The sequence below is a fragment of the Channa argus genome, chromosome 17, assembly GCF_033026475.1.
Source record: "Channa argus isolate prfri chromosome 17, Channa argus male v1.0, whole genome shotgun sequence".
NCBI lineage: Eukaryota > Metazoa > Chordata > Actinopteri > Anabantiformes > Channidae > Channa > Channa argus.
In genome coordinates this window covers 8054708-8076924 of record NC_090213.1, presented here as the reverse complement: position 1 = coordinate 8076924, position 22217 = coordinate 8054708, and the positions used below count along the sequence as shown (strand labels likewise).

Here is a 22217-nt window from a genome sequence, read left to right as displayed (position 1 = left end):
TGGGGAAATATTTGGAATTCCTGGAGTATGTCTTGATTGTTAATTGACAGAATAGAACCAGATATTTTTTGCCCATAGAGGATTTATTCAGGACAAAAGAGTATTTTCAGTATTGTATGTTTTTCTTAATTATGGGCTTTTGTCTATGTTTTAGATTTAGTAATTGAACTGAAGCTGCTAATTGAACCTGACCAGCTCACAAATGAACATTTCCAACATTGGTCTAATCCCCACAAAAATGTATCATTGCCAAATTATTAACACTGAGCATGGAAATGAATAAGAACATTTCCAAAATATTTCTAGAGTAAAATGTTCCTTAAAATGTGTTTTATTATGTATCAACAAACACATTCAGTACACTATTGATCACACGCACTTACTACATTAAGTACACGTTTGTTCTTCAGTACTCTGTATCGTTTCCATGGAGCTTGTGTTGCTTGTTGTTGTCTCTTGGTTACCTAATCTTTCCCCCAAGTGAGTGTGAAAATGTGTATGCTTTATGTCATTTCAGCAGGTTAAATATGAAATCGATATCACAATTATTATGTTAATGATTGTGAAGCTGGTTTTCATATGGTTAATGTGAACAGCTGTATTTTCCTCTCACTAAAGTTGCTCATTGTGTAACTCTAGGTCCTTGCCCAGTATATTTTTAGCATATGTGTCATGTTTTCTTTACCACTGTGAATGGCCTCAGTTTATTGTGAGTTACCGTTGGAGAACTTTGCTTTCAGATCAGATATCACTCATTTTGTGGTTTCTGTTGGGTCGTCTACTTGAAACGTTCACATATTCCATTTTGTGCTGGTTATGGGGTGTTTTTCTAGATCCTCTGTCTCTTTCTGCTTTAAATAAAGACTGTTGAGAGAAGCGTCCCAAATCTTCTAATGCCAATTCACAGAATCTGTTTTAAACGGGGATAAATCTAAAGTCTAAGTCTAAATACATTATTTATTAGGTGTGTTTCTGATCATCGGATGCAATTTTGTAGTGTGGGTTTTTGGCAATCTGGTGATCGACTGTTGAGGCTAGTAGCAGGCTAAAGCTGAAAGGATAGCTTTGTTTTGCTGGGTAAAGTAAACGCAGAGTTTCCCCTCCTGCCCGTGCTGGTGTAGGTTGTTCTGTTGGACCATTGACAGCTGAAGTTTTAAATTATATGTGCATGTGGCACTGCAGCAACGCTACATATGCTTAGAGGATCAGATTTTTTAAATGTTTTTTTGATAAAGCAAGTTTGCTGTGCACAGATTATGTGAGTCTACTCTGCTAACGTAACAGGAGTAGAGACACATGGGTGAAAAGCATAGGGCATCCCTGAATATCCACTGTCTAGACTACTGTGTTCTTACAGCATCCTGTACAGCACAGGGGTGAGGCACCTTTTACCCTGTGCTATGATTGGATTTGCCTTCTCTGCAGGATTTAAGCACTGTATGTCAGTTAGCTGCCCAGCCCGTGTAGTTTCATAGGAATCAATGGAGCTCTGACTCACCACACTAGTCACTGTTTCGGCCCAGACAGCCCTTTACCAGTGGGCGTCATTGAATTTGTTCACCGCTGAGGCTCAGCTCACTTCACAATAGGCCGGAGTTGAAAGATGTCACTGGAGGCTTCTGTTTGGCGGGCTTTCCTGACTCCATGTCTACTGACCTCTTTGTATCATTTTCACTGGTTATTAATATTTTCAGTCAATAGTCAGAGGGTTTGTGTCTTGTTATAACCCCCACAAATACCAGAGCCATTTGACATTATACCCACAGAAAGGAGAATCAGTGTGTGCCTTGCCTCAAAGCAGCTATTGTAAACATTTGTGCATTGTCGAGTGGCCTTTGTGGCATTTGCTGATTACTGATCAAACCTGCAATACAGAACATTGTTTCTCCCCATTATAATACACAGTTGACGTCAGTTCTTATTATTCTGTGAATTGCACCAGTCATGCTATTTGTAATAGTTTTGATATTTCGCATTAATCATTAGGGTGTGAGTGGACATTAAATACTCTGCCCTTAGCGGGTTTCAGTTAGATGGGCCACCTCTTTTTGTGTCTGCAGGTCATTCTGATCAATTATTAACCACAGAACTCAAAGACATGCCTTCTTTCTGCGAATGGGAATTAGTGACTGTATCAGCTGCCTTACCTCAGTCCTCCCTTTAGTTTACTCATTCAGAACAAAGTGAATGGTGGCTCTTGTTAGCTGTTGAAAGTTGTGTCAGATGTTGTTCATATGCATAATGAATTATTTCCTTTCTTTAATTAAACATTTAGATCAGTTGCTTCTTGTCAAAATTAAAAAGGCAAAGATTTTGCAGAATTTCCTTCAATCAGCCCGTTTGTCTCTGAGAAAGCATAGATAAACACAGAGCCCCATGTGTACTGTGTAAATATATCCCATACCAAAGACACACACACACACACACACACACACAGAGCAGTGGTCTGCAGTAGTTTGCTATGCTTTACCATGTCTTAATCCTACCTGTGAGAACCTGTCTGTTGCTTTGACTCAGCTCTTAAAATCATGTTTTCTTCTGTTTTTCCAAAGGTCAATGTTCGTGTCACCACCATGGACGCTGAGCTGGAGTTTGCCATCCAGCCCAGCACCACTGGCAAGCAGCTTTTTGACCAGGTACAGTGGATATAGGTTTTGTACTGCCCTCCGACATTAACGACAGCCAATAACTATGTTTTTAAATTGACCCTAAAAGGGTTGTGAGAATGAGTTGGTACTGATCATTGGTCTGAAACCATTGTCGTAGAGATGATCAGTAATAAATAGACATACATATACAAGACACACTTAAGATTTCATTTGTACAGTAGAGTGAGAGAGATAGTTTGACAATTTGGGATATCTTAGATGAAAAGAATGAGGAACCTGATAGCTTAGCTTACAGAGTGGAAACATGCGGAAACAGCTTTCATAGTATGATGCAAATGCAATAATATCTGCTCACAAATGAACATATTTAGTGCAATCCATAAGAAAACATGAGTGGAAACAATAGCAAATTACCCTTTTATGGGAGTTGCAGTGAGTTAAAGTGTGTTTAAAGGTATTGGGGGTAAGCTGATGTGACTGAGTACAAGTACTTACATTTGAGTAATTGCCAACACAGAGTACTAATACGAGTACTAAACTGTGCTTCTAGTATGACTTGCTGGAAAATTAAATCCTCATCAATTCACTCCACAGTTAAGCTGATGAGAGACAGTGGCAGACGCTGCTGGTCTTTTTGTATTACTGGAGACATGCCTTTTTGCTCTGCCGAGCTTTGTAGAATAATGTAGGTGTTTCATAAAAACATCTTTGTCTTTCAATAAATTAGCTCAGATCTGTGTTTTAAGCCCAGTTATACTTTGCTGCTGCCACTACAAACTGGTCTACAAACTGCACCGACCTTCATCTGCCTGTCACTTCACTGGATTGACGTCACAGAGAAAGATCTGTGTTAGGAGAAAGTGTCTGTTCTCATTATCATCCCTCCAAAGCTCTTTCCATTCATTACGTCCAGGTCTGACAAGTTATCTCCTACAGATGAGATTACGGGAGCTTTTGGCCTCAGTCGTCTTTATCAGTGTCTGTCTTGTCGGTGAGGGTCAGGGACTATAGCTGCCATTTCCTGTGTAGGATTTGACACCTTAATGTAACTTAAAAGAACAAATACAACTGAACGAATTTACAAAACTAACAATTGATGGCATAGTAGAACTTTTAATTTGTTTAAGTCATGAATGAACTGTGTGAGGAAGCTGCAGAGTGAAGGCCATGATACAGGAATAGTTGTAGGTCTCTATTCAAGACACTTTGTTTTAACTTAAGCTAATCTATTAGTTATTTATTAAATGCTGCCATGTTTTTGTTCATTTAACCTCTTGTCTCTATTGTGTCATTTCAGGAACTCACTCACATTTCCTCATATAGCTAATTATATATGGTTTTCTTAAAAACATGTCTAATAATTAAAAAAAGACACTTTTCATAAATAGCCAGTTGACCTCATATTGTTACTCACTCTTTCTTCACTCACTTGACTCTTTAAATTTGTAAGTGAATGTTTGCTATACTATGCATGTGTAGCAATGTATGGAGCAAGTATTTTATTAATAATTTTTTGTTCCCACAAGTCAAATGTAATATAGTAAAATGAGAATTTTTCTTCTTACTAGCAGTTTCCTTCTCGATAAACAATGCTGTTATGAAGCTCATTACCTAAAATCTAAATGTAGATTACGTGTCATTAGCTCCTTTGAGGCCAAATGACAGCACCATGGGAGGAAAGACATTGTTTTAGCCACTTCCTGTCTAACTCGTTTTTTCAGTAGCAAGTGTAGCTAGAGTGTGTCTTGAGGCGTCATGTCAGGGGATTCACCCTTCATGTCAAAAGCAGTGTGAAGAAAATTGTACTCTAAACGGGATGGAACACAATCATGCTAAGCATACCGTAACAATTATTATTAAGTTATTAGGATATATTGTGAGATATTGGTAGGAATAGCTATTCCCTTTGGCATCTATTTATAGGTGCTGGTACATTTCCTGGCCTGCTTGCTAAATTGCCTCTAAGTGAGGTGTGCCACAGGATATCACTCACTCCCTTTGATAGTGTCAGAGAGAGTGCAGTGATTTGTTTTAGCACATTCACTAATTTGAGGATGGGAATCTGTCTATGAAGCTTCTAACTTTGTCCAAGCAGCTGGAGGGTAATTCTGCTGAAAGTTAGCTAGAGGGGTTGTGTCCCTAAACTTTGTCAGTAGCCTGATTTATTTTTTTATTACTGGTGCCTGAGCAATAATCAGCTGAACAGACACAGTCTCAGTGTGTTAGACAGGTTCTGTGGAAATGCTGAGTAACAGCAGTGAGCTCACTCTGAGGGTGAGTGTGAGGCCTGGTGTGGTCAGTGCTGATCATAGCCTTGGTCTCTGTAATGCTGCTTTTAAAGACGAACACTTGCCACTCCCCTGCACACCCGTGTACAGTTTTAACTTTCATATGACTGTGCTGCTGCTTGTTTCTGAGCTATCATGGTTTTCAGTAGATGTACTAATATTTGTCCTCTGTGTGTTTACTATTTTCAGTCTAAAAGTTTTTCATTTTGAGCTACAATTCCTAAAGAAATTTTTGGAGTAGTTAAAACCAGGAGGACGATTGATAGTAATTACCTGGACACGTGGACATGGTTTATACCGTGTTTACCTATTTTAAATTTATTAGACTGATCTCAAGTCCGACTTATCTGGCTCATAGGTGCACAGAGCAAAATATGAAACTAGTTCACCTAGATTTCCAAGCCACAGGTCAAATAAAAAAAATTTAAAAAAGCATTAAAAAAAAGTCTGTAAAGCTGTTTCAAGTCAGCAGAGTCATCATACTCATTAGGGCATGATTTCTTGTTTCAGAATCATTCTTGAGATCCGCACAATAGTCACATGCAGTAAGAGTGATATTCTTAATGCTCGATACAAAAGGAATACAATTTTATTTTTTCATGACTGAAAGACAAATCTGCCTGCACTCACTGCATAAGGAGCAACTATTAATTCACCTCCCTCTCGTGCTACGTGAAAAAACAAGAGAGGAGAAACATGGTTACTTCCAAATTTTAGTGGAAGTTAACAGTTAGGACTTTTACACAGTGTTTTAGCCGTTGATTTTGTGACTCTCTAATTTGATTAGGCCTGTATCCACACTGTGCTGTTTGAGAGACGTGGTGTTTTATATTTAAGGCGGTTTAGGAATGAATGAAGTGAGGAGGAGACAGAAGAGGAGGACAAAGATAATGCAGGGAAACGTGCATTTGCAGCACTAACATGATTATTTTTTTCCCAAAATATTTGTTATCTTTTGGAGATTAATTTGTATTTTTTTTCATATGGCAATATTTATTGCAAGGTAAGAAATGTTGCAATGTCAGTTTTTTCAATAGCGTGCAGCCCTAATGCTTATGATGGCTAAGAAGACTCGTTTTCTTTGGTCCAGTAGCCACTGCCCTCCATCTACAGCTTCCCACCTCTAAACACAATCTTTTATCCCCGTTTAAGGCCTGGCAGAGTTTATCCCTCCTGATTTTCAGACTAATGCTGTTTCAGCCCAGTAGCCTTCTTCTCTCCTGCCACAGGGCTTGCGTCCCCAAAAAAGCCGGACAAGAAACTTTTTTCTCTCACCGACATGTTAGTATAAGATGAGGCTGCAGACATAAGTCATGATAAATCTTCCTCTGTCATGCTGCAATGTTTGCTTCTTCAACATAAAGCAAGTCCGTAAAGAATTAACTTTGTCATCCTGACTGTAAATGTTTCACTGAGTTTAAAGTTTTGTAATCATTGCCAAAATGAAGCAGACTTTTTGTACTACATATACTAGTTTATAAAAAGATGCTTTCAGGGAGTTTGCTTTACAGTTCTTATATTTGTTTTTATTTCTTGCAAAGCTGGACAAAGATATTTTGTAAATGATCATAAATGATCTTTAGGGTATCTGCAGATCCTACAAAGTTTATAAAATGTTTAAATTCAGGTTCCTTAAAGAGGTTCTATTATGCTTTTCCATATTTTAATGTTGTAACTTCCGAAAAAAATCACACATAATCTAAATCTCTCTGTCGAGAGACTAGAAAGCCTTGTGGAAGGCACTCCAAGCTAGCCCGCTGGCAGGCGTCCACAAGCTGGCCAATCAGAACAGAGGCTGAAGCCTTAAAGAGACAGGAGGTAAAACAAACGGTTTTACACAGAAGGGCAGAAGAGGTACTATTTGAAGGCCCATTAAACAAAACATAAGCAGTTTTAGGGATTGTGAATAATGGAAAATTATTTCAATAGAGCCCAAGAATAAAAATATGAAACCACAATTATGCATAATATGGCCCCTTTAAGAGTAAATCAAAAGTCTTACATTTTGTCTCTTGATTTAGGTTTAGTTCTTGACATAGATTGGAGCAAATGACCACCCCCCTAAAGCAATGGCAGCCTGCCAGACTCCCCTGCTGTGATGTCCGTTTACTGATTTAATTCTCCTCTAATGAACTATATTATTTTCGGTGTCATTTGCCAGTAGGTGTTCAGGTTTTTAAAGCTACTGTAGTTTAGGTATTTGCCATGTGAAGTACGATGTTGTTAAAAGGCTGGTAAGCTTGCCCAGTAAAATGGTTACGTCTCTGACAGTGCCAGTGTCATATCAAGTCTCTTATCCCCTGAGAAAAACAGTGGTTCATTTAGGAATCTGTTTGGTAGCCCACTCTGTTTCTCTAACTCTCACTCTGCAGACCCCAGAGCGAAAACCACAGTCAAAGGGCTGATTGTTTTCAGATGCCCTATAAGTTTCATTACAGGTGAGATGCAGCCTGAAGTGCTCTCTAATTTCAGCTCCCTTTCTTGCTTGTTGTTTTTACTCTAAATGATGCCCACAAAGTGCAATACAGTCCTGGTGACTGGGTGAAATTGGCAGTGATGCATTTGAAAACGGCTGAGGACTGATTCTACAACTACAGACACACACAAAAAATAAAGGTTCCTACGTGCAGCGCTGTCGGAAAATTGCTGTCTCTCAAAAGACCATAAAGACCCTCTGGTCGTTGAGGTTTTTCTCTGAAACCAGTGAAAAAACAGCAGCTCCTCCTACGGTACAAGTGATTTTTCCAGATTCATTACTGGGTTTTCACTTTCTGACTTCACAGTCCAAATTTGGTTGAAAAAAAAAATTCAAAATGCTGATCTGAGGCTCCTTCCAAATGTTTCCAGTGCACATGAATTTGAAACTGGCTTCATAGTGTGCCTTTTTAAGACGTTATAAATGAGGAGGAGTTCTAGCTTTTGCAGTTTTGCCAGAAAGTGATGGGCCTTGAAGGCCTGTTCCTGGAGTCAGAGACATAGAATGTTAGTCATGCAGCTTGCCCTCATTGTACAGTAATGCTCCTCCTCAGTGTTGAAATAATGGGGCGACTCGGTTTAAGAGCAGCCTGCATCATGCTCTTGTGTGCTGTGGTATAGTAAATCAGTCAATTAAAATGCATCATTAATTTAACAAAGTCTTACTAAATAGTCTGATCATTACTGTTAAATTACCGGAAATGTAAAGTTTTATTTATGTTTGAAATATGTTTGCTCCTTTCTGTATAATCCTTATAAGGTTCAAACTTTAAAACCTTCCATCTAACATACAGTAGCAGCGAGATTAATGGGCAGGGGAAAAAAAGGGGGGGGGGGGAAATTACGTTTATATTACTATTAAATAATGTTAATATTTTAGCAACATAATTACCAAAGAATTAAAAACTTGATCAATTGTCTGTAGATTGATTTATAATAATATAACCAACTTTTCCAGTCAGTATATCTATACTGAAAATTAGGAAGATTGAGTCTCAGTAACAACTTAACCGTCAGTGGGAATACTTCTCTGTTTAAAACTTTAAATATCATTTATTAGCTGCGTTGTTCTGGACATTAAACACATGTAGTGTACATTTGTTAGTCCTGGCAGTAGTTGAGTTTTGTATCATTACCTTGCCAAGTTTATACTCAGGCGTAGGAATGTGTAACACTATGAGGGCTGTCCTCCAGATTAGCCTGGTACCTAAGTATGTCACCTGAAGGTTAGATTCTTCAGGTCTTGCCGGCATCTGAAAAGCCTTAAAATGCCATTTTATGACTCCTGATTGAAGAAAACCATCAGTGATTCATTTACATTTATATGAAAACCACCTTACTGATTTTTGAGGTGTGATTTGTTTTTTTTTTTCTGTAGACTACTACAGAAGCTTTTCTACTTACAAAGATAAAGACTGAATGCTGCATGACTTCTTTTAACTTAAACATGTATACAGGTACTGCGTTAAGCTGGTATTTAGGTCTAGTTTCTGTCCGAGTGTAAATAACGTTGATAGAAAAAGAAAATACAGCAACTAGTTTTTCTAGTGGCTTAGTCATTTCAGTCATTATTCAAGCAGGTACTGTGAAAAAGGTCTCAAGTTACAGCTTCTTAAATATGAGGATTTGCTTCCTGTTTTAGTCAAAGAGCATAGTAAATCACAGAAAATACCTTTTCAGTTTTGGATTTTTGATTAGACAAAATAAGATATTGTAAGCCACTACCTTTTATAAACACCAAACATTAATTGATTGTTCAGAAATAATACTTTTGTTTCTTTTTAACTTTCTTCTTTCTTTATACAGGTGGTAAAAACCATTGGCTTACGTGAGATCTGGTACTTCGGGCTTCAGTATATGGATGGCAAAGGCTACTACACTTGGTTAAAACTGGACAAAAAGGTAAAGTCCAGCTTAAAATATACTTAAAGCTAGACTTTATCTCATAATGATCATCCTATCTTTTATGTTATGTAAGTTTTGAGCGCATTAAGGTTGGAGATGAAATATTTGCATTAATGAATGATTTATTATTGTGGAAACTGTTAAGAAACTTTTTTTATACTAGTTATTCAACACTTACATAACAGTATACACTTATGAGTTTGAAGGACTTATGTAAGTATTTCAATTGTTAGATATTAAATTCCGTTATTAGAAGGCCATTTCTTTCCGTGTTTAAAGTACGTGGCAACTGCCCAGCTTTGCAATACCTTTCCCAGTATTGGAATAGAAACAGCATGCGTTCTCTGGAAGGGATGAAACAATCAGTGCATTGACTTTCAATCAGCAGCCACCATATTGCAGTAAGTGCACAATCACATGCTGTGTTGTTGTTTTCTGACATGGCAGTTCATATCGAAGCCCGCTCTGTTTTCTCTCTGTGCACTGCATGTAATCAGCTGGAGCTGTATTGTTTGACAGGAGCGTGAACTCTTTATGAACTATAACTGCTCCTGTGTTTTCCTCTAGTAAATAAAACTTTCCTGGACTTTGAGTTATTCATAATCTAAACTATTCAGTTTGTTTCACAAATCCCTCACACAAAAGAAGTGATACCCACAAATAAGCTGGACTCCAGATATTCACAACTATGTTTTGGGTATCACAATTTATATTTTTTCTAACACTCCCTTTAGCAAGAGTACTACAAATGTGGGGGAAAAGGTTAGGAGAGCTAGGCAGAGTCTGATAAATTGTGGGGAGAAACATGATTGGTCTAGTTAGGTCTGAATACTACAGGTTTAAAAACTGAAAAGAATCTGAGGGGTGAGCTCGCTCTTCTTCTCTAGTTATAAGAAGTATGTAAAGCTATAGCATCTACAGGCATAACACACCAGAAACACAGACTAGTGTTTGAATTGCATTGTGGGTGATAAAACCCAAGGTTTTTACAAGGAAGATGAGCATGTGATCTAAAACAGTGCAGCAATTTGTAGCTTTTGATTTTAAATAATAATGTTATTGGTGTGATACATGACTGGAAAACCACAGACTAACATAGTGACAAGGTGATAAGTTTCAGACTGTCTGTGTTTTCTACTGACTGAAACAATTGCAGGAAACCATGCTATTTATGGAATCCTAAAAACTTGCCCTTTTGCATTTTATAATTCTAAACAAGTGTCACACAGAGGGACAAGGTTGTGCCTGCCACAGTCATCAGCATTAAACTGCGTGCTGACACTGCGCTGCAGCTCATTAGCACAATGCCAAGCTCAAACTGGAATATTCCCGGCCATGGCCACCCCATTCTCTCCATCAACACCGCTCAGTTCCTGTTTTAAAAATAGGAGGCAAATTGTGTAAACGCAGAGTAGAAGGGGATTATGTAAACTGTATTTCCACAAATGAGAAGGCAACATTTTAACTGCAGACTTTGAAGACAGAGCTTCCTACTGCATAAAGTGTTGACAGCCACCCATTTATTTTCTTCTTTCTTCTTGTTCTGAAGCCAACAACACAAAACACAAGTCTATAGAGAAAATGCCTTTAAAACAATGTTTTACTTTTTATTAGTAATAACATTATACGATGCTCAGCATCTTTAACTGTAGTAGGTTTGGTAGCCAGACACTTACGTTTCATTCAGTTTAATTTGTTTCCATGTACTCAATGTTCCAGCCTCTAAGCTAATGTTCAACAGGCTGCAGCTATATATTTACTGAACAGAAAGAGAGACTTATTGATCTTCAGATCTAAGTCTTGGCAAGAAAGCATCTTGGTTAAAACCTCAATATACAATTTTATTTTTAATGCTCATTTCACATTTACATTTAGTCATTTAGCAGATGCTTTTATCCAAAGCGACTTACAAGTGAGGTACAAGGCAGCAAAAATCTAAGTCAAGGAGACAACAAAGCAAAGTCCTATCAGAAGAGTGTTCACATTTCACGAGATGCAAGTACGAGAAAGAGCAGAAAGGAAGTTTTATTTTAATATATATACATATACAGTATATAGATTTAAGTGCATAGGAAGATGTGGAAGAGTTCATTTGATATTTAACGTTGCCTAACTGTATTTTAGGTTTCATCCCAGGACGTGAAGAAGGAGAACCCACTTCAGTTTAAGTTCCGGGCAAAGTTCTTCCCAGAGGATGTGTCAGAGGAATTGATCCAGGAGATCACCCAGAAGCTCTTCTTCCTACAGGTGAAAGAGACCATCTTAAGTGATGAGGTCTACTGTCCACCAGAAACAGCTGTGCTGCTGGCCTCTTACGCTGTTCAGGCCAAGTTTGGAGATTACAGCAAAGAAATCCACCGACCTGGATACCTGTTGTCTGAGCAACTGCTGCCACGCAGGTGAGATGTGCTTTTTTTGTGGGGGGAGGGGGTTGCTTATGTATTAACATGTTAAGATGTAAAGTAAAGCCAAAGTGTTTGGCACAAACAGAAAATAATGTTGTTGCATTAGGTGATAATTGAATATTTACAGACATTTGAACAGTGAGTAACTGCTCTACGCACCCTGGAAGCTAAATAAACAAAAGAGGAGGATGTGTCACGTTAAAATCACAATTTTTTACATGACAACAAGTCAAAAATAAAAATAACTTCTTTTGTGTTCAGAACCATCTGCTCCGACATCTTTGTCATTGTATTAAGTTCCCCCAAAAATCCTTTAAAGATCTTTCAAAGAATACATACATACATACATACATACATACATACATACATACATACATACATACATACATACATACATACATACATACATACATACATAGAAGAAGAGAAGTTTGTGTTTCAGGAGACTGAATAAACAGGACAGCAGCTAAAAGAGACACCCTTTGTACATCATGATGCTGTGCCAACTGTATTCTTCTTTATTCTTTGCTGATATTATTGCCACAATAAAACTTAAGAACTTCTTTTCCCCTAAACGTTTGATGTGTCAGCTCGGTTAAAAATGTATCAGTAAAACAGGCACAACAGATCTCTTCACACACAGCTCAACTGTGAGTAGCACACTCCCTATTGTGCTCATTCTCCCACTGCGCTGTATGGCAAATTACCAAAATACCAACCTAGTGTTGACGGGGGAAAATTCACCCCAGGGAAAGTACCACTGTTCCAAAACAAAGTTAATAGAAATTGAGCACATAAATTTGCTGAATGCATTGAAACCAAATCTATCAGGTCTGCATGTTTGTCCGTCATTTCTGCATGGTGGTATAGCTGATGTTTACCTTCTTTCTGTAGAGTCCAGGAGCAGCACAAGTTATCCAAAGAACAGTGGGAGGAGAGAATCCAGGTGTGGCACGAAGAGCACCATGGGATGTTGAAGTGAGTGTGTTACATAATGACACTCACTATGTTTATGCACCTTAACTGCTATATTTTATATGCTATCAAAACATTCTTTAATACTGCTGTGTTAGCAGAAATTAGTCCTTTGATGATCTGATCTGAGTTGTGCTCATTCTTGCAGGGAGGATGCTATGCTGGAGTACCTGAAGATTGCCCAGGATTTGGAAATGTATGGAGTAAACTACTTTGATATCAAGAATAAGAAGGGAACAGAGCTGTGGCTGGGAGTGGATGCCTTGGGACTCAACATTTATGAGAAAGAGGACAAGTAAGCAGTGTCTTTTGACAGACCCTGGAAGTTCACAGCCCTGCTGTTAGTGTCTGTTCTGGCTTTGCTTGTCTGCATGTTGCTAGCTGCAGCCCTGTGACACAGATAAACTGGCTGGACTAGATACATGTCTGTACTTAATCACTGTTCCTGTTTCTCAGCAAACGAAATGACAGTATTAACAATGAAAGCCCATAGGATACAGACTGGGACGAGTATCTCCAAACTTAAATGTGTATATATAGACTCAGCTCGTTGCTTTTTTTTAAAAATAACTTGCATGTTTTGCAGTGACGTTAGTGGAGGTTTTCTGCTACTTGTAGTGCTTGAATGCAACTGAGTGTGTCACTGTCTTTTAGCCTGGAGCTGGAGATGGGCTCAGATGGGGGTTCAATGTCTTGCCCATGGGCGCTTTGGCACGTGGTCAGGAAGAGCGAGGACCACTGCCGGCTGTGTGTCATTGTCTGTTGTAGGATATATAAGGCATATATAAGGCACTCTGGTATCACTATTTATATTGGTGCAATTACTACTTTACACGCTGCTAAACGACAAAAACCACAAATTTCCTGAAGCACACGCTACACTGCGATCTGGCAGGGTGTCTCCATCTAGCATTTAGTGGGGATTATTCATAGGCCAGGGCAGCCTGGGAGAGAATCACCCTCTATTTGGTGAAATGAGTTCTGAGATCTCCTGAGGCTGGTGGCCTCGTGTGTTGGGTTACTGGAGTGAAGCACATTGGGTTAAAGGAGCACTTTGTCTCAGGTGAGTTGCCTTTCAGTCACTGACCCTGTGCTGGGAATCACAGCAGCTGTACTCTGGCTGAGTTGTGTTGTCCATTACCAGGTTGTACTCGGTTCTCTTTCTAGTGTTTATTGTAAACAGCACGGTCTGTCTGCCTGTTGGAAGAAATGAATGCCTCTGGCTGCTGGCAGGATAATGACAAAGTTTAGTGACTCATATGACTATGTGGCCTCTAATTTAACTTTACTAGAAGATATTTTTTGTTATGTTAGCACAAGATTTTCTTTTTAATTTAATGTGGATAGCAGACATTGTGTTTCAGTTCATCTACTGTTTGTAAAACCTTCCGTCCTTGGGTCCTTGTCTCTGTATGTGCTCCCTGGGATCAGCAAAGAAATGCCTCTCCTCCGCAGTCCCTTCTGCTGTAGCCATGGCTACGCCGACTGGTTTTTCAAGCTGTGCGGCACTCAAGAATGTGAGGCTAACCTACAGCACTGTCTCAGCAATGAGGGCAGCTGGCCCAGAGCAACCAAAGCTTCGTCGAGGCACAGTCTTGTGCTGCTTTAACTCCTTACGCCCTGCCGGTCTGCTAACCCCAGCACCGCTCATTTATGTGACAGAGTTTCTAAAGGTTTTCGTTGGGCCAAGTTTTACTTCTAAGCAACCATACTGTAACACACAACCACAGTGCAGTCATTTCGAGTTCAGATTCACATCTTCAAGTGTTTAATTAACATTGCGCAATTGTTTTCACTGTGGTGTTTAGCAAGACTGGAACACTTGTTAAAAAAAATGTATTTTGACACACGGGTTCCACTAATAAATACTAATATTCTCCCATTCATTTATTCCTGTACAACACTAACCTTTGCTGTTCTCTGTAATCACTACAAAGCATCAAATAGTAATTTCTACTAACACATGTCCATTGATAAAGCACAGCTCTATCAACCACAAAACTCTGAGAGAAATATTCAATAGCGGAGATAGCATTTCCTTATCAATTCCATAAGTATGTGTCAGGAATTGAGTTACATTCCAGTTTAGGCAATCGGTTTCACAGGGGAGTTTCGCTACTCTGTGGATGGCTGCCTGTCAAGATTGCAAAACTATCGGCTCGTCAGTGTTTACAGTGCTACTTTTTTATTTTGTTGAATAGGATTGGCATCTGTTCAGTTTATCTAGCACAATAGACAAGCGAGCCACACCCCAGAATCCCTCATACTTGAACAGTGGATATAGAGAAATCCCTGATCACAGATGGACCTGAGAGAAGTGTAATCTGACACTCCTGTTTGCATTGTTAGTGGAGCGATAAAAACGTAATACTTTTTGTAGTCTAGAACAGTTCGTTAGACTACGTCTGCATGATAGCTGAACTGTGTTACCAAATGAAGTGGCTTCGAGTAATGCTTATTTTCATTATGAGTTAATCCGCTGTGCATTTTCTTCATTGTTTTTTGTTTAATGTTAAAAACTGTGGAGACTTTTTGTCAAATATGACAAAGAAATGTGGAATATCCTCTTATTTGAGAAGCTCAAACTAGGGAATGCTGAATATCAAAATAGTAAAAAGGCTTAAACATCAGTTTTATTAAAGGAGGTTATGCGCGTCTTATCTGTTGGACATTAGATCCGGTCCCATTCGATGATCTAACGTAGAGGCTTGATAGTGGCAAACACCTTTTTTTTGTATTTAAAGCAGCAAGAAAAATGCAACAAAATTCTGTTTTACCACAATTGTGACTCAAAATCAACAGCTTTCAGCTTGTCCCTTCAGGGGTCACCACAGAGGAAGGTGTGTGCTTAAAATCCAGTGTTGCAGTATAAAGTTTTTTTATTTTTATTTGGTCACTTCCACAGACTAACCCCGAAGATTGGCTTCCCCTGGAGTGAGATCAGAAACATTTCCTTCAACGATAAGAAGTTCATCATCAAGCCAATCGACAAAAAGTCTCCGGTTAGTAACAGCTTTAAAGAATTAGCCATCGCCAAGATTTTACTCATGTCGACACTTTGAAATCTTAAGATCAACCTTTTTTCCTTAACCTTTTCTTCCATCAGAAAGGTCCCTTTTTAGGTGGAATTCACCTTTTTAGTTCTATTAAGTTCCATTTATGAAGAAGCTCTCTACTTCTTTTTAATTAGTGATGGTTTAAACAAGAGTCATTAGACACATGACTTGATGTATGACATATACAGAACAACCAACTTTCCGGGCGGTGTTACTAGTGATGGACTAGTGATGGAGATAAGTGGTGTATATGCAGCACAGTATTTTCTCTGGGAACCTCATGCAACTGTACCTTTGATACCACAGCAGTCAGTAGACGTGTTTTTAACTGTTCTGTATTAAAGATTTTCCTGCACCTGCTCAGAGCAAAGCACAAAAGACTGGCAGTTTTTGTTCCCTCAATTCTCCTTTTTGTTGATTCTCCATTTCCAGGACTTTGTGTTTTATGCCCCAAGACTGCGCATAAACAAGCGTATCCTGCAGCTGTGCATGGGCAACCATGAGCTGTACATGCGAAGGCGTAAGCCAGACACAATTGAGGTGCAGCAGATGAAGGCCCAGGCCAGAGAGGAGAAGCAGCAGAAACAGATGGAGAGGTATGGAAAGAGAGGACAAAATACATTTAACATCTTTAAAATTACTGTAACAATTTGAAGGCTGTTGCCAAAAGATGGAGAATTATTTCACTATTACTACTCATCAAATTTTAGCTAAATCTCATTGTGGTGATACAGTCATTGTTTCACACATTCTTGCTATTTAAAGAATGGTCTGTTGCTAATCAGTTTTATTATTTTGTTTGCATACATTTGATAACGGATTTTCTTTTAAATTCTTTTAAACTATTACTTTTCGTAGTAGTCAATGTAAAAATTCATATTATATAAATCTTAGAAAAATTGTGTATTGGTCAACTGTGCATGGCGCAATAAGTAACATCTTTCAAATAGTTTGCAAAAGTCTGCATCACCTCTAACAACAACAATTTACTGAAATTTGAAATTAGTTACTGAGTTAGTTACTGTACAAGACTAAAGGCCAGTTTGTATTTCTTTTACCACAAGGTCTTATGATTTTTCTCAACACTATAAAACAATGTCCCCACTGAGAGGGACACTGACCTGTCCTAATAAACAATAAGATCAGTCATTTTCTGTTCCCATTGAGACACTGAAAACAATAGTGAGTGGCCTCTTCTCACCATAATGTCTGTGAATCTTGATTATTCATCTACTACAGTTTACTCCATAGCTTCTCAGAATGTTGCCACGTGCGGCCCACTAATATCTCATAAGCACATAAAATATTTAAAGTTGACTCTTGTCTTACTTTAATGGCTCTAAAGTGATGGAGGCTTTGAAAAAATACTATGATCCCATTTTTCTTGAGGAAGAAACCTGTTGCAGCAAGTGCAGCAAGGAGTCTCACTGATGTGTTCTCATCATTTATGGACAACAATGGCTCACACTCACAAGCTAAATCAGGTTGAATATTGATGGACATTATGGTAGAGGCAACTCATTGTACTTTTTGTCTCCCAGTGGGAATTGTGCCGAGGCACAATGATCATTGAAAGGTTTGACGTGTTGCCTGTTGACTGAAAGACACTTTTGAAAACCAAGCTTAGCGAATGACCTTTTACATAGTTCAACATTTAAAGCCAAACTTCCATTGACTGGTTAATAACGCAACATTCCTATTTATAAATTTGAATTTCCCGAATCGGTTGAGCTGAAAGTGAATGGATGTCACCCCTTGTCTCAGCTACAGCTGTCGGCCCACTGTCTGTCCTACACAGCTGTTCAAACATGGTGATGTAATGCAGAGCAGACAACACAGTTAATAACAGTGGGTGAACAATTAGATCATCAGGTCCTAGTGGACTCTTGGGTTCACACACAGTAGCTGAGTGGTGAGTGTCTATGAACATGTTCAGCCAGTGTCCAAACACAGTAACAAGATGGTTTCCGAGTCCCTCAAAAAGGCCCAAATCAAATATAATATATAAATTTATAGTTGATTCCTTGCAGAGGTGTTAGGTTGTTGCTGCAGAAAGAAAATGTAGAAAGATGAAATACAAAGACATGAAAGACATAAGAATATTTTAAAGAAACAGATGCACTATAAAAACAGGAATTATAAAAGAGTAAAATAAAAGATAACAATATGCTAACATTATAAAAAACTGAATAAACTGTAGACAGTGCAGCTTTCATCCAGTATTTAATAATTTAGAGTTTAGTTTAAAGCTATGCAAAAGACAGGGTTAGTGCTTAAGTGACTACCTGATTAATCAATTATTTATTTATCAAGCAAATATATTTAAATATTGGCAACACTGTCAGGATATGTTCAAAACACTGGTTGTGGCTTCATGTATTTGAAAATTGTATTTATTTTTGTTTGTTTCCTACGACAAATGAAAGATCTTTCGGAATTCTGAACAGAATGAGCTGTTTTCACTATTTCAACATAATATGTTTTGTGGTATTCATTAGTCGTAGTAGTTAGTAGAGCATCTCTGTAGACAAGTAGCAAATCTCTGTATGTGTGTATGAACTGTGTCAGCTGCCTTTGTTGGCTCACGACGGCCGTCTCTTATCTGCAGGGCCCAGCTGGAGAATGAGAAGAAGAAGAGAGAAGCTATTGAGAGGGAGAAGGAGCAGATGGAGCGGGAGAAGCAGGATCTGATGATGAGGCTCTACCAGTTTGAAGAGAAAACCAAGAAGGCAGAAAAAGGTGGGGCTCATCCATCACTTAACCCTGAACATAAAGTGTGTGTGTGTGCAAATACATGTTCATATTGGTGAATGCAAGGCTAGCAGGTTATGTATGCCGGTTGCTTGTTTTGTAAACAGCCTGGATAAAGAACCGTGGTTTAATCATAAGCTGCAATAATCACGCAACTGTTTATTTCCATTTATTTCAGCAGTAATATAATCTGTAAACAGGAAACCTCGTGATCAGTTGTCAAAATTTATAAGAAATTTGTTTACTTCTAGTTTTCCCTGTTCTGCTTGTGAAAAGCGTTTCATGGGTTTGATACTCTGATCAACCTTAGGAGTATACTAATGCTGATAAAATTACCTACATAATCAGGAAATCTAATACCATTAAGTGACTCTGGGACTTCCTTTTTTATCATTTCCTGCTCATAAATTAGTCCCAAATGATTTGTAAGTGTTTGCTTTTCAGTGCTTTAAACAGGAGGCTTGACATCTTCAATTAGTACAAGAAGGTCGGCGTAAGACTTTTCTTCCTTAGGACCTTTTTCATACTAAACTCAAGTATAATTACAGAAACTACACAAAGTTGCCATGCCCTGGGCTACAAATTGAAGTCGGTTACCTTTTGGGAAACTGACACCATTAAATGTACGGTTTTCCTAGTACAAACAAGTAACAAGCAACACTTAGATACTTAAAGCAACTTAATAATGTAATATTTAAAAATGTCCAAAAATCTGTGGATGTGTGTTTTCATTTTATGGTGAAGCCCAAAATGTGTTTGCACTTACTTGTAATCAGAGACCCACAGGTTTTGTTAAAAAAGGCACATACTTAAGTGGGTGAGCCTGTTTTCCCACTTGTGCATGTGTCAGCATGAAATAATGAAATTTTGTGTGTTTTTCTACATGCAGTAACATCTATTTTGCTTTCCTGTCCTCTGTAATTTAGATCTGCAGGACCAACTCCAGAGAGCCCGGATGCTGGAGCAGGAGCGGAGGAGAGCCGAGGAGGAGGCAGCACGTCTCGAGGCAGAGCGTCAAGCTGCCCTGGTGGCTAAAGAGGAGCTTGCTCGACAGGCTGAGAACCAGAAGAAGAGTCAGGAGCAACTGGTCAGTATTTTATTGACAGGGTTTTTATTGACACCTAAAAGCAGGTTGTAAGTCTAATTATCCAAAACCTTTTAACACGAAATAATCTTTAGCTGCATGGCAACTAAAACCGAAAGATGGAAAAGGCTGTTTTGTCGCTTTGTTAAATGGGAAGAACAGTCTTTTGTTGACACGGATTTGTCAACAAAATCTCAAAAAAGATAAATGGAAACTTTGTCGCTCACTACATTCACCTGCTGCTTTGTCCAGGTCTGTATCGGGCACTTTGCATGGTGCTGTATTCGGTAGTGCCTGGCTACTGTAGCTCCAGACAAAACCTCTTTGTTGTTTCCAGCTGGACCACACCCCATTACTTCAGACTAACTGCCACAGGCTGCTGTGTTGTCGACCACCCACAGGAATGTGTGTTTCACTTTTACAGCCTGGACATAAAAGCTACAACACATTTAGCCACTGACACCCAAACACCTGCCGCAATGCCCTTTATACTTAAACCTTATTAACACACTTGTGCTGAGGATTAAGTCTCAGCGCAACGTCCTCTGACTGTGATTAAAAAAGACGTGTTATCAGCATGGTATTAAAGTTACCCTGTGTGCTTTCAAACATTAATGGTTCACCATGTTCCTGTGTTTCCCCCGAGTTAACATAACAGTTTCACAGCCAAGTGCTCCAATGAAGGCCGCAGTCTGTTCAGTGTCTTTACAATTTGTGCACGCACGCACACACACACGCAGAACAACCAAAGCAGGTGCAAAGCAGCATTTAGTACTGAGCTTCTGGTCAGTACAGTCTGGTGAAAGAAAAGCTGCTCATATTGTTGTGGTGGTCAGGGGAATGTAGCACAGCGTGTCTCATGTTTCATCAGGGTGTTGTCTTCAAAACACACATTTCCTTTTTCATATTGTGTTTATGTTCAAATGGCTCCTAGTTTCTTATAGTTAAGTAATCTTAGCTTTAAAACTATCAAATGTAAAGTAATTGAAGCCTTTAGGGAACAGTGACATGAATGAAACAGGTTTTCAGTCAAGCAACCGGAAATTGGTGCAGTTCACAGCATGAATGATAGGGATGTATTTGCAACTAAAGTGGTTCCTTGACAGCTATTCATAAGTCATATCAGGGTGGCAATTTGTTGCATGCAATGCTTGTCTTTAAAAAACAAATAGCTATACTAAGCTATACTAGCTCTTTATATTTATTTGTAGAAATAAAATAGAAGTCCTTATCAGTTAAAGATACTTTATACATTTCTAGTATTACAATGTGTACATGAAAGTAGAGAGTTAAAAATAGTAAGTTAATAGAACATAGGCAATCAGTTTTGTTGTTATGCTGCATAATTCAGATGTTACTTGCTTTGGGAATCTGCCATAAAGAGTTTAGCAACAATCATCTTTATGTTTCTGTTGTTTTGTGGCAGGCTGCAGAGCTGGCAGAGCACACAGCTAAAATCAGCCTGCTGGAGGAGGCCCGAAGGCACAAAGAGGAGGAGGCCAACATATGGCAGCTCAAGGTGAGAACTGCAAACTGCAGTGTACAGTGTGCTGACAGTTGTACTTTTATCTCGGTGTGTTGGTGAAATCAGACAAGGATTTGAATGAGGAGATTATTTATTATTTTACCAAACAAAGAAAAGGAATCTAGATTTGAATAGTTCAGACTAACGAGTAAATTCACTCTGAACGGTCTTTTTACCAGGCCATGGAAGCCCAGGGGGATCTGCTGAAGACTAAACAGGAGCTGCACATGGTGATGACGGCCCCCCCACCACCTCCTCCTCCTCCCATGTATGACCACATGGATGACAACAGCGATAGCGAGGAGAACACCAGCACGCACAGCGCTGACCTGCCCACTGAAGGCATCAACGATCACCGAAACGAGGAGGATCGGCTGACTGAGGCCGAGAAGAATGAGCGTGTCCAGAATCAGCTAAAGGTGAAACGTTTGACTAATAACTCGGAGTCAGTCATTTTTAATATACAGAACAGCATTTACTCATTTAGTACTACGTTGATTTTGTATTTATTTATCTTCTCTGAGGTCACAAAGGAATGTGACCTAGATTGACTTCTGGATATAGTGACAAATGACTGGATAGTCATTGTGTGGTCGATACATTTCAGTTTTCTCTTAATAATGAACTGAAAATATTATAAATATTTAGAAAATCCTGTGGCTGGTCTGCTTTCACACCACAGCCTCCATCTTTCAGTCAGTCTCAAACTAGATTAAGCAGGCAGATTTAAAAGCTCGGTTATTACAACATACCCAGTTGAACGTTGATTATGGATTCTCGCCTTAAGGCGCCGATCTAAAAAAATTCACCATTATTTGAATACACAGTAATAATTGGTATTATTACTGTTATTTTTATTATTAATAAACTGTCAACAATTATCTCCCATTTTAACTCCAAATAGTCATAAACAAATAATAATAATAGACAGGGAAAGGTAAAATTCATCTTTTGCAGGGGGTAGTCTGCTTGGTTGCTACTGCTACAAAATTCTATTGTAACAAACATAAAATAATTTTGTACGGATTGACATGTTTTTTTTAGCCATTCAAAATCATAGTGATTTATTTTAGTTTCAGATTTAGTCAGTTCTTCTTTTACTGAAAGGTCTACAGCAGGTGCCCACCCTCGTGAGGTAGTGGTT

The 22217-nt window shown here is 38.7% G+C and overlaps 1 protein-coding gene across 2 annotated transcripts in view; it reads left to right on the top strand.

Annotated features, from left to right (window-relative positions):
• ezrb (ezrin b) overlaps positions 1-22217 on the top strand; it is a 29158-nt gene that overhangs the window by 5332 nt on the left and 1609 nt on the right. For both annotated transcript variants that reach the window (XM_067481291.1, XM_067481290.1), the window contains exons 3-13: positions 2553-2636; positions 9179-9274; positions 11402-11676; positions 12577-12660; positions 12806-12952; positions 15563-15659; positions 16146-16309; positions 18322-18452; positions 19391-19551; positions 20975-21067; positions 21253-21492. In XM_067481291.1, coding sequence (XP_067337392.1) covers positions 2553-2636; positions 9179-9274; positions 11402-11676; positions 12577-12660; positions 12806-12952; positions 15563-15659; positions 16146-16309; positions 18322-18452; positions 19391-19551; positions 20975-21067; positions 21253-21492 — 1572 coding nt within the window. The remainder of the gene's footprint in view (positions 1-2552; positions 2637-9178; positions 9275-11401; positions 11677-12576; positions 12661-12805; positions 12953-15562; positions 15660-16145; positions 16310-18321; positions 18453-19390; positions 19552-20974; positions 21068-21252; positions 21493-22217) is intronic.